The sequence below is a fragment of the Lagopus leucura genome, unplaced genomic scaffold (assembly GCF_019238085.1).
Source record: "Lagopus leucura isolate 7727_CA_CO unplaced genomic scaffold, USGS_WTPT01 Super-Scaffold_100008, whole genome shotgun sequence".
In the NCBI taxonomy this organism is placed as follows: domain Eukaryota; kingdom Metazoa; phylum Chordata; class Aves; order Galliformes; family Phasianidae; genus Lagopus; species Lagopus leucura.
Window position 1 is genome coordinate 13479576 of NW_024962265.1, and position 12499 is coordinate 13492074.

Sequence of the window (12499 nt, forward strand, 5' to 3'; positions counted from 1 at the left end):
TCATTAGCAGGTTTTTTTTATCACACTGTTTAGAATTCTTTTGTCCGCACGAACTCCCTCACAAATTTTCAGGGTTAGGTCCTACAAAATGTTATTTTTGCAAATAAATATATTGCACAAAGCTACTTTTGTCAATTTCTCTGAATACTGATACGTGAATCTGAATACTGATATGTGAATTACTTTCTCTTGAATGTAAGATGGTTTTAAGTTTAACATCCATTAGAAAATGCAAGACCAAACAAAGGAAATCAAGTCTCACAGCACCCTTCAAACTTCACTTGTGAAAGGAAGTAAAAAAAGAACATGTATTTTACCTGAGTCTCCACACCTTGCTCAAGTAACCTTTTAGCCTGATTTTCTACCTCCAGCCGAGCTCTTGCAATAAAAAGCAGGTCATTTTCAATTACTTCTATTCCAGACAGATCTATCCCTTGAGAAAGGTAATCTAAAAAAGCAACAAAATATTGATAAGCTTGACATATAATAAAATGGAACATTTTAAACACATTAAAACGTTTAGAAATTGTAGTTAGTTCCAAAGAACATTTTTGCATAAAACACTTGACAACAGAGTATGCTGAAAGAATGAACTGTTCGAGAAAAACTGAAAATCAAAAGACTGTTACTCAAAAACATGCATATTTAATACATCTCATTTACCTCTCTAGAATCAGACACTTTGGAAAAGCTGTCAGTTCAAGGAATTCAAGAATCTCAGTTACGGTGCATCAAGGGGCAAGAAAGTCACACCCTTGTCCCAAAGGACTAACTATGCAACTGAACTTATCTAAACAGATGTTTTGATAAGCATAACTTTCTCTAATACCTGACAACCTCTACATATTATGTGCTTATATGTTCAAATTATACTTCAAATACAAATTAGAATTCTAAACATTGCAGATAAATGCAAATATCACAGAATTTATTTTCATGATAGAAACCAGCTGTTCATCAGTACAGCATTCACACATTATTCAGCAGGGCAGGTGAAAATCCACTGAAAGCTGACTTCTGTCACTGGCTATGTAAACACGGTTAAACCATTTAATCTTTCATTAATTGACACTTAGTAATTAGAGCACACCAGCAAGCTGAAAATGCCGCTCTGTCCTTCTTTATCAAAGAAGTTTGAATCTGTGACAATCTTTCTCCCAGGTACACTCTTTTTTTTTTAAAGGTCATGACAGTGATCTCTGTTCTTTCATCTACTTGGGCTTTTCATATGGGGCAATTTAAGATACAAAACATAACCTAGAGAGTAAAAATCAGTTTTTCACACCAACTGACATACATCACCTCTATGCTACCAGTTCCCTGCTACTGGCTCCCTGCCTGGTCTTGCACTCCTGACGTGCCCAAACCCAATCAGTGACCCATTCCAGAAAGAAGGGCTGGAGGACATCTTTTCTCAGATGGCTTTTGTCTTTCTGTGGTAATCTCTCACAATGCAAGAACTGTTTACTCAGCCTTCTGCAGGCTAATCAAGACCTACAGCTTAGATCGGGCTGTAACTCAAATCATTCAAATGTTATACAATTACATTCATAACTATTGTAAACCAAACCAACTATAGCCACTGCTCTGAAATGCGTGTTCCTGGAATAGGAGAAGCATAACCTGAGTGTACTGTCTTTAGGCCCCTTCAAGAACAGATGTGCTTCTTCACTCAAACCTCTGAATTACAACAGAAATTAGGTGAGAATCAGACATTACGTGTTGAACATCTCCGGATGCCTTAGATGAGATCCACAGGGAATTACAAAAGCAGTCTAGCAGGGTCCTCACTGAACCTTCAAAGTTGGACAATGTTGTTTTTTACTCCCCTTTTTGTTTTTCTGAGTTTTAAATCTTTTTAGATTTGAGTAGACCTAATTCAATTGTCAAGATAGGCTGGATCTTCACACTACTGCTTCTCTACAAGACAATACAGGACTCCTCACATTTACACATTTACACATTTATCAGCGTTTTGCTGAATAAAGCATGAGTTCCACTCCTTTTGAAAGAATGAATAAAAGAAACTAATGGCAGAGGCATTTCACTCAGTGCCAGATACTTCCTTCACAATGTTTCACCATTTCCATTTGTAACAATGACTTCCCGATAGTCATCTTCCCTTATGTCCTCCCAGTAAGTCTACTAAGGCATAGACTTATCCCTACTAGGCTAGCTGAGCTTTTAAATCTTAAATAAACTTTCACTTTAGTAACCAATTATTTTTGTTTATTCACAATAAAGTGATCTAAGCATCAGACTCATTTTTGCAACCATATGTTCATAACTGAACACAGAATTCCACGCGGATCACTACACGGCTACAATAGAGAAGAGCACTTGCATGTGAAAAACTCAGCATGAGGAACTGAAACAAAAAATTTCCAGAAGTGCTGCATAAAGCTGAGTAAGGAATAAAGGAGATCAACATTCTTAACAGTACTATGTGTCAAATATGCTTCACTCTACTAAGAATAGACCTGCAAATGCTTTTGTCTGCATGTACCCATTTAAAATTGATCAGAGGAGTCAGAGGACAGGTGAGCAGCAGGGAGGTACATTTCATGTTGCACAGGCTGTTAATGAAGCCTGACACAAACACATGTTTACAAAGCTGTTTTTTGCTAGGGGCTATGACAATTCCTCTTACCCAGGTGAGTAACTTCTCTTGAGAAGAACAATTTTTTGCTGTGATCAAGCTGCATATCCAAATGTGTTTTTCGTACGAACCTCTTAAAACTGATACTATACACTCAGTACTCAGTTACCAATCAACAAGTGTCTTGAATGTGAACATTATTTTTTGACCTGTACTTGTCAGCTGACATAGTAAGATCGAAAAAAAAGTGCAAAGAACTAGCCACACTTTACATCTACTGCCAAGCAGATTTTTGGCAACATGGCACTACAAAAGGTGCAAATATCATCAAAGACTCACCTATCCACCTAGCAAATAAGAAATTTGCTGTGGATTTCACTTTTATGATAAAATCACACTCTACACAAGCAGGCTGCTTAAACAAAATAAAATGTGGTCCTGATCTCCTAAATCCAATGAAAAAAATATTGTGAAAGAGAAATAAAAAAGAGACTGTTTTTCCTTACTGTTTTTTTAATCTCTAAACCTAAATTAGGCCATTTCAGGTGCTAAAAATCTAATCAGTCCGATGGTTTCACGAAAGGAACAGAAAGCCCATGCTGCTTTGGCTTCTCCAAATGCTCCATCTGTGCCTCAGACTGGCAGCCACCTCCTGCTCATCTGCCAAAATCTGCATCTTTGCTTCACATTCCCTGCAATCCTAACAAAATACTTGGGATGCAATGCATTTCTGTGGGACTTCTTAACAGAGCGCCTTTCTGTGGGTCCAGTGGCTAGGCAGCCTGCTCTGGATGCTGTTAGCTACTGCTCTAAGCAGTAGAGAAGCCCCAGCAATCATATTATACTATTCTCAGATGATGAGCAGCCTTCATGTAGACAGCGAGTCTGCAGTAGAAATATCTGCAACTGCTTTCCTGACCTTACTATATAAGAGTAGAAGCTGCAACACAGACAGAACATATCTACACTTCTGTACTGCCATCAGTGAAGCTGTCACTGCTGACCACACAGGTAGAACGCAGCAGAGGCAGTTGACACATAGCCAGAACCTCAGTATATTTAGAATCCATAGTCACTGAACACCCCGAGCTGGAATGGACTCACAAGGCTCACTGAGTCCAGCTCCTGGCTCCACACAGGACTATGCAAAATTCAAAGGGTATTTCTGAGAGCACTTTCCAGTGTATTTAAAATATTGTAGAGGAACTTGCATATTCCAAGCTGCTAGTTTTAGTTAAAAAAGAAAATATGTCACCTGAAGTGAGATACTACCAGGCACTAGCAAAAGCAGAATTCTTCTCCACGCATTTCTGCAGTGCCATCATCCAGTTTCTTGCTGTGCGCAGTCTCTAAGTAACTACACAGTCTAACCAGAGAAGTTGTAGCCAAAGAAGTACGAGTGAAATGGTCTGTAAGGAATTTGTGTCTACATCTCAAAAACAAAGAAAGTGCAAAGGCTTATCTTCTAGTTAGCAGAGACTCCGGGGACTGGAGCCCAGTTAAAAATTTACCAGCTTTCCTCCATAATGTAGAGCTGGCCAATGTTCACAGCTCTGTTCTCGATCACTACCACAGGGTTAGCAGGACTTCCACACTTCTCCTGTCTTTCAACATAAAGCGTAGTAGATTTAGTAAGTTAACTATTTATATAAAGAAACACTTGTGCCTAAAATAAGTTAGGAACCATATAAACCACCACTACACTGCAGGGCTGCAGTCATGGCACGAACTGCCCTCACATTGGCAAGAGCTGAAGCATGCTGCCCCAGTCACTTCCATGTACTGAAGCAAGGAAGGAAACTAGAGAAGGGAAATACAGTGCTGTTCCCATTCCTTCACCTCCCATTCCTCTGCTATCTGTGGTATTGCTTCCCTTCTAACTATCACACCTTATTAAGCCTGGAAAGAACAGCTGGAAATGACTTTTTAAGGACTTAAAATACAGACTGCCTGCTGAATCCTTCTCTTGAACAAAAAATATTATATGCCAAAACAAAATGCACTGAGCCCTAGGAATCAGTGACATTTAATGCACCTCAGCCAAAGAAAGGGTTAGTTTCTTGTATTTCTTAAAGGAAAAAGATTTTTGTCATTACAATTCCAAATTTTCTAGATTTATTAAACCTGAACGGTTTTCTAATCCACTGCCTGAGATGTTGCTTACAGCTACGTTTTTCAAACCACCATTTCCCAGATAGTTATATAAGAGGGGTTTAACAGACATAGATCTGATATGCACAATACACCAGGTAGAAAACAATACTCTGAGCAAAAGAGTGAGTTTTTCTGTCTCAACAACTTAGAATCTTTCTATGACACAATTTTCTTTTCTGACCTCGAACTTCACTGTGAAAATATATAATGAAGATTTTAAAAAATCTGAATTTTCTTAGTAAATATTCAAGCGTTTGAAAAACAGGATAATGATGAAACTAGCTTCACTATAAGCTTCTCAGAAACAGCACTATGCTCGTTATTTAAACTGATGACTTTGAGCTCTTGATGAAAACCAGAGAATCAACGGATAGGAAACCAGGACAGACAGCAACAAACCAATGTGATTAAACCAAGTCAGTCAAGAGGATACTTGAGCCAAAAGAGAAATCCTTCTGTGCTTTGAGATGCTGCATCAGCAACGCTAAGAACAAAAAGCAAAGTTACAGCAAAGTTCTGGAAGGGAATTAGAAGAGCTGAAGTGGATTCCCTATGAACAACTTACCCAATGAGTACATAGGAAGCAGCCAAAGATAAATTAAGATGAAGCTATTGGGGGTAATTAAAAGAAAATATTCTTGAAATTCTCTACTATTTCTGTTTGCCTGTTTGAGGAATGTTTGGGGACTATTTCTTTTTTGAATTAATTGCTTTACATCACTTTTACATTCTTAACTGAGGGAAAAGTTGGTGACATCTTGTAACATTTGTGTCCTAAGGCTGCTCTTTTTTGAAAATGAAGAAGAATCACAATTTTCTAAGAAACTACTACTTTCCCATCTGATGCACAATGCAGGCACAAAAGAGCCACTGCTGGCAAAAATGAGAGGACAGGTTACAACTTCCACTTTTGGTGGAATGTAGATTGGTAGAAGATGTGCACAAAGCTGAACCTAAATCACTATTTACACTATACATCTGCATTACAAAGAATTAGAAGGAAAAGGACAGATACTGTAAAAGCACATAAAATCTTTCCTATGAGGGAGAAATATTCTGTAATGACAAATTCCATTCTTGAAGGGAGTTACTATGAATTTTAGTCTATATACCTACAGCAGTGCCTGGATACAAGCTCAAAACAAACACAATTAGTTGATTGATTTGTTAGAACTGCTGAGGATCCATTTGAATTTTTTTTCCCATCTACTTCTAAAGTACCTCAAAGTAATTTACTGATTCGAATGGGCCACAATCTCATCCATCATGGAAACTTCCATGGTCCTCACTGCAATGTTAACTACTGCACTTGCTAGCAAAAAGGAAAGATGGCAGCATATTTGCCCCAGTTAAATCCAAACCCCCAGCTTGGGAAGCTGTTAGGCCTACTAAGTTCATTTGTTTTTAATAATGCAGGTAATATAAAACTAAAAAAAACTCCCAGAATTTAGCTTAAGAGCCTGATACCCTGGCAGAAACCCAATGCTCATCTACTGGTTAAATCAATCTATTATTTTATATTTCATCTTTATTCCTTAAGTGGAATAGATGGATAACCTAACCTAAAGAACAGCCTGCTTTCTGTAGATGCTTACATTTCCTATGCAATTGATACATAGAGCAGGTGGGGAATGGCAAGAGCAGGCACATTCGTAGGTCTTCAAAAATGGAAGCTGGTGCCTCAGAAAAGATTCTTTCTCCATGATCTGCTTTAAGCAAAATAATTCTCTGCATAGGCTGAAATGTCTGCCCCAAACCCTGCAGCAGGCTCCTAAGCACTTGCTGTAGCATGGCTTATATTAAGTCTTTAAATCAAGGGAAATGGATTCCACTACAGTTAATATGAAACAATATCTTATAGTCATTTGATACAGTGTGAGCTTTTCTGAAAAAAAGTTGTTTATTCCTATAAAAATTGTGTAAATTATGGTGCCATGTGAGGTGTTCAAAATAAGAATGTTGTTCTACACTGTGCTGTATAGAATACACAGTATACTTTAGATATGCTTTAGACACTGATCAATTTTGTATCTTAAAAGACTGATTTTGAAACTTTTATGAAGGGATTATGAATTCATTACAGAAGAGGAAGAAAATTTTAGTGCCAGCTACTCACAAATTTCCTGCTGTCCTTCCTTCATTTTCCTACACATCCAGATTCCTGCAAAATTCTCCTTTCCTCTGTGAAAGAACTGAGAATAAAATATCTCTCTACCTCTAAAATGCCATTAAGTTCCTATGAAAACTGATCTTTATTTAACCAATTTCTCCCATCTTAAAAATTAACTACTCGTATGCATAATACATAAGGTTTAGCATTTCAGCTGTCTGAGCAACATTAAGGGAGGCAAAACCATCCTGCTGGAGCCAGAAGCAGAACGGGGCCAGCGTTACTGTGCTTCTATTTGCTTTCCTGGGCAGCGTGCGAACACACTCATGCTGTTTAAGTCCAGAAAAGGAAATAAAGTATTATACAATCAGGTACAGTTTCTCACAGATGCCCTTAGGGAAAGGAGACATGAAAACTGAAAACAAAGCAAAACTACTTCTCAGCCTTTCATATCAATCATATGCCAAGAACGTTTAAGTTCTAAGGAAATCAGGCCAACAGTACAAGAACCAAACTGGTGAAAGTAAATGATTCAAAGAAAGCATAAACCTGAACCACTCATTTAAACATGGGCACTCTACCTGTAAAAAGATCTCATCTGTCATCTACAGTGTGTTATTTTACCAGAGTAGGACTTCAGAATAAAATTGAGTGCAACACTCCAAAACAAGTGATCACCTGGATATAAAAAAATGTAACTTCTATCATATTAAAACAAAGGGATGTTTGTTGTGAACAGTTGGAGGAGGAAGGAATGGGTGTCATTTTGCATTTGGATTTCTGTTTCCTCAAAACAATCATTGCTGATTTTTAAAGTGTGAGTTCAGGCTGCACAGAGAGGTTATGGATGCCCCGTCCCTGGAGGTGTTCAAGGCCAGGCCCTGGGCAGCCTGGTCTAGTATGAAAGGTGCAGGTTGGAACTTCATGATCCTTGAGGTCCCTCCCAACCAATGCTTTAATCATCATCTGTGGCCATTCTCTACCAACAGAGGAAACTTGCTTTGTCTCTCCAGACTGCACACATAAAACTCAAGAAATACATCCAAAGTTGATAAGAGGATGGGAGAAGTATTGAAGAAACCCGACTATTCATTTTTAACATTATATTAAAGCTGCATTTAAACTGTCTCAATGGAAGAGTTAATTCCTATTCTCTGGGCTGGAAATCAGATGTCAGGCAAGATCTGGAATTGATGGAAATGAGTTTGATATCTATTTTTATCATCATCCCTGACTTAACAATGAGCACCATATTTTGGAGACATCCCTGTGAAAATGCCATGATTCAGAAAATAGCTTAGCATACCAAGACAAACATTACTTAGGTCTAATCACTAGTTATACCGCACTACTCCCACATCCACTTAGACCTAAAGCAGAATTTCTTGAACTCCTTTGAGGTTTCCCACCACGAGATCCTCCCCTGTCTTTTTTCCCTGTGCTGCATTCAGACCCATAATCTTAATGAACCTCCGCTAGGTTCTGCATTTCGGGTGGTGGTGTGTGGCGCCAGGAGTTGGACTCAGTGATCCTTGTGGGCCACTTCCAACCTGGGATTTTGTATGATTTGTGATTCTAACCTTCAGTACGTTATGCTCAAGTGAGCCCAAAAGGAACCACCAAGACGGTCAAAGAGACTGAAGCACATGGGTATGAGGACAAACAGAACTGTCTGTCAACCCAGGAAAGATCATTACAGAGATCTCGCTTCTGTTGTCTGCTGCCCAGCAGGTGGCTGGGAGAAGCTGGAGGCAGACCTTTCCCAGAGGTGCACGCAGACAGGAAAAGAGACAAAAGAAGAACTCTAAAAATCACACAAAGGTTCTTAAGCCTTTCTTAAAAGTAGCCAATTGGAGAAACTTTCTTGAGAGCTCACGAAACTTTTTTACTAGCTAAAATTGCATTTTTCTAAATTCTCTGTGATAAAATACCTGCATCGCTGATGCCTTGCGTCATCAGTCATTAGATGATGGAGCAGCAATTGGCTCCATGCCATATATTCTAGCTGATATTCTAGCCTATAAATCAGAAAACATTCAAAAAAAATGTCTTACACAAGTACCTTTGAGTTACAACTGCAACAGCATTCACAGCACAATGTTATAATCACAAAAACAAATACTATGTGTATGTATTATTTAGAAAGTCCATGTTCTAATCTGATAATTAAGAGATAGTTCTTCATTAAAAATAAACAGAGAGAAAAACATCTATCCGTAACAAATTCACTGAAGTTCAATTTAGGCACTGCACTGTCCTTCAGATGTACATGGACTTTCAAAATCAAATTTATTGCAGCAACAAAGCAGTAATACCTCGACAAGTCAATATTCCTCTTGGGCTTTTTTTGGAGCTAAGCAAAAATAAAACATGTTGCATTAGTAAAAATCTAGCTGTCCTATTTCTGTTTTGAACACACTTCATACCATCACAGATGCAAAGCAATGTGTGTAGCATATGGGAAAAAAAAAGGGGGACAGATAGGTATAATATAGAACATAGGAGATACGAAGAACAAGTTGGAGACCACTGAAGAAATGAACGTAAGGGTTGAAAGAGACAAGAATGACATCATGCTCAAAAATAAGACAGAGAAAAAATGCTGCAACGTGAGCTGTTAAAAGATGCAAGTATCAGTCTGCAATTTAGTGCCATCGTTTCCCTTCCACCTTGCATGTTTTCCCCCAACTCCCATCTATGCCAGTAGCTTGCACTGCTTGCTTGTTATCAATCCAACAGCATTTCTGTTCAAATTTCAGGAGAGCATCCAAGGCTGGAAAACAAAGGGACGAAGAATGCCTTTTTTTCTTTTTTTTAAATAATAAATTTTAAGCAGACAGACACAAATCAGGATCTTTATTGTCAGGAAAGTCTTGCTTAAAATCCCCAAAGCTGTACAATGAGCAATCTTCCCTAAAACGGAGCATCGCATCAGTATACAAAATGAAACAGGATGAAATGTGTTCTCATATCTGCAAGAGAGTATTGTACTGAAAATATACTGCAACTGTATCATACACCCATGTAAAGGAATTATGCCCTTCAAACTGCATTGCTGGAGTGGCTGAACAAAATCTCTCCAGAACAGAGATGGGGGCTCATCTAAATGCAGATATATGACTTTGACGCTCTCTTCTTTACCTAAGTTAGCATCGTAACTGAAATCAATCATGAAATCAATCAAAATAGTGGGGAGTAGAAGGATATGAGATAACCTGAATTTACATGTTGACTTGAAAATACCACTATTTTTGACAGCTGTTAAATATTATTTTAAATATCATTCATTTTATCATTCAATATACTAGTAGTTTTTACAATACTCAGCATTACATAAAGATATAATGATTCAGTTTTTATCACTGCTGCAGCATGTTGCAGCAGATACATACAATGCAAAAAAAAAAAAAAAAAAAAAAAAAAAAAGATGTATTCCAAAAAATCTCAGTCAAAAATAACTATTTTTTTTCCAACCGTCCTTTTGGTTGCTGAGGCAGCAAAGATGGCAAACTCTTTGCTGAATCAGTGCCCTTGAAGGAGGGCAGAAGAGATGTTTGTTCATTTGTGTGCTTTAATATATAATGTTACTGATTAAAGCCCTAATTTTGAAATACATTTTTATCAGGATATACATTTTTATCAGAGGTATGCATATGAAGAGTTTTAGACTTAAAGTTACACAAGTCTACAGCTACTTTACAGAGGAAGCCATTTCTAGCTGCGCTTTTTTTCACTTCAGTGAGCTATATGCTACTTCCTTATTATTTTTATCATTGTTTTTACACTACAGCATGTATCCAAAACCGTCAGATTGTACACGGATCACTTCTAACACATACTTGAAAATACCAGGAGGTACTTTAAGATCAGTAGTACTACAGTGCTGTAAAATCAAATGAAACAAAAACCATGCTATTTACCTTGGCCCCTGGATAAGATAAGAGGTGATACTATTTTTTCTCTTTACTTACATACATGGAAGCTGCAAATACTTCTTTCATATTCTTCTCTCCTTGTGGGTCTCTTCTGCCTCTTTTCAACACCCACCATTCACCTCTTTCATACTTATACCTTCAGGAAAATATTTCTGCAAAAGCAGAACTGCATTTTCTTTAGAACTAATCATGTTAACTCCCTCAGTACTTAAAAGTATATATAATTTTTATCTTTAATAAATGCCTATTTAATTCCTCCCACCTCTTTCTTGGCATACCATCAATAACTGCCTGCAATTAGCTGCAGATTTACTCGATTTTATCATTTTTAAAGTCAACAGATGTTGTGTATGCTATAAATCACACAGGCTTTGTGTTCTTCAGACACTCTGTGTGAGACCAAAGTGAACCTTGCGTTATCCAGAGTGCTTTTGTAGACAACTTGAATATTGCTGCACAATTTTAAAACATCATACAATATCTCATCTCCTGCAGTAAAGCCTTATTAAAATTTAGCGATGAGCTTATGGCAGAAATCAACTCAGTCTGCCAGAACTTTCACCAGTTCTTCTAGCAACAACAAAACTTAGCAGCAGTACTAAAAGGATGTGCAAGAAAAGAACGTTGCTTGAAAGCCAAACCCAACAGTGATCAGATTCTGAATGTTTGTATTTGAAGTTAGCCTCTACAGGTGCCCACCTTTTGATGTTTCGATAGCAATACAAAGCATTTAAGCACGAGTCAAAGACTGACAGCAGTTATCTGCCATGATGCATTAAACCTTCTATCTTACACAGTTCGGGTAGCAAAATTCTAAAAAGAATATTTAAAGCTTTAATCTTTTTCTCTCTCCCCTCAACATTTGTTGTAGTCTGTTAAAAAACGTTTGTAGGTACAAATTGGTAAAAAGCAGCTCTTGTCCTGAGCACTTAATTAATTAGTGAGCTGCCTCTGCAATGACAATACAACGCAAGGAAGATGAAGGAAGTGCCACGAACCTCCCCAACCCACCCCATATACACTGCTCTCCATTGTCCACCACTGTTCCCAAACCTGCCAGATAACAAGCCTAAATGATTCCTCACGTAGGAGCACAGGTGAAAGGGGATTTGAACAATGCACCTGCACAGCTGCTCTTCAAAGATGACCCTAAAAGAAACAACACTCTAATGCATGCCCAGTGACTGCCTTTAGACAGCTGTGGTATCTTACTGTTTATGCTACCCATGTAAGATCTTCAATAACCTGAAACTATAATATGATTTATCACTAATCTGGGTTAATCTGGGTTCTTAAATGTATATCGATGAGCTTTTTGTTCTTAAAAAAAAAAATGAAAAAAACAACCACATACACACAACTTATATTGATAAAATTAGGAATCATATGAAGGGGGAACTGCCACAGATTATGTTACAAAATTTAATTTGAATGCACCTTTATAATTGTAATGCAGTGGAAAATCAAAAGCCGAGTCTACTCATACACAATTCCGATGACATATCTAACTTCTATTATCACTGACACCACACACACTCAAAACTAAAAATCAATATCCTGAGTAGCAGAGTTCAAAATAATGAATTAAATGATAACAAGAACTTGTAAAAAAAAAAAAAATTATATCCAGAGAAGAAAGCAAGCAAGCCTTCCAGTTCTTCAAGGCACAAAATGTTAACAGATAACATTTAATTTAATGAA

General features: G+C 37.6%; 1 protein-coding gene across 1 annotated transcript in view; it reads right to left on the reverse strand.

The window, feature by feature from the left end:
* COG5 (component of oligomeric golgi complex 5) overlaps positions 1 to 12499 on the reverse strand; it is a 180141-nt gene that overhangs the window by 102878 nt on the left and 64764 nt on the right. The window contains exon 7 of the mRNA XM_042872950.1: positions 318 to 448. Within this exon, the coding sequence (XP_042728884.1) occupies positions 318 to 448 (131 nt within the window). The remainder of the gene's footprint in view (positions 1 to 317; positions 449 to 12499) is intronic.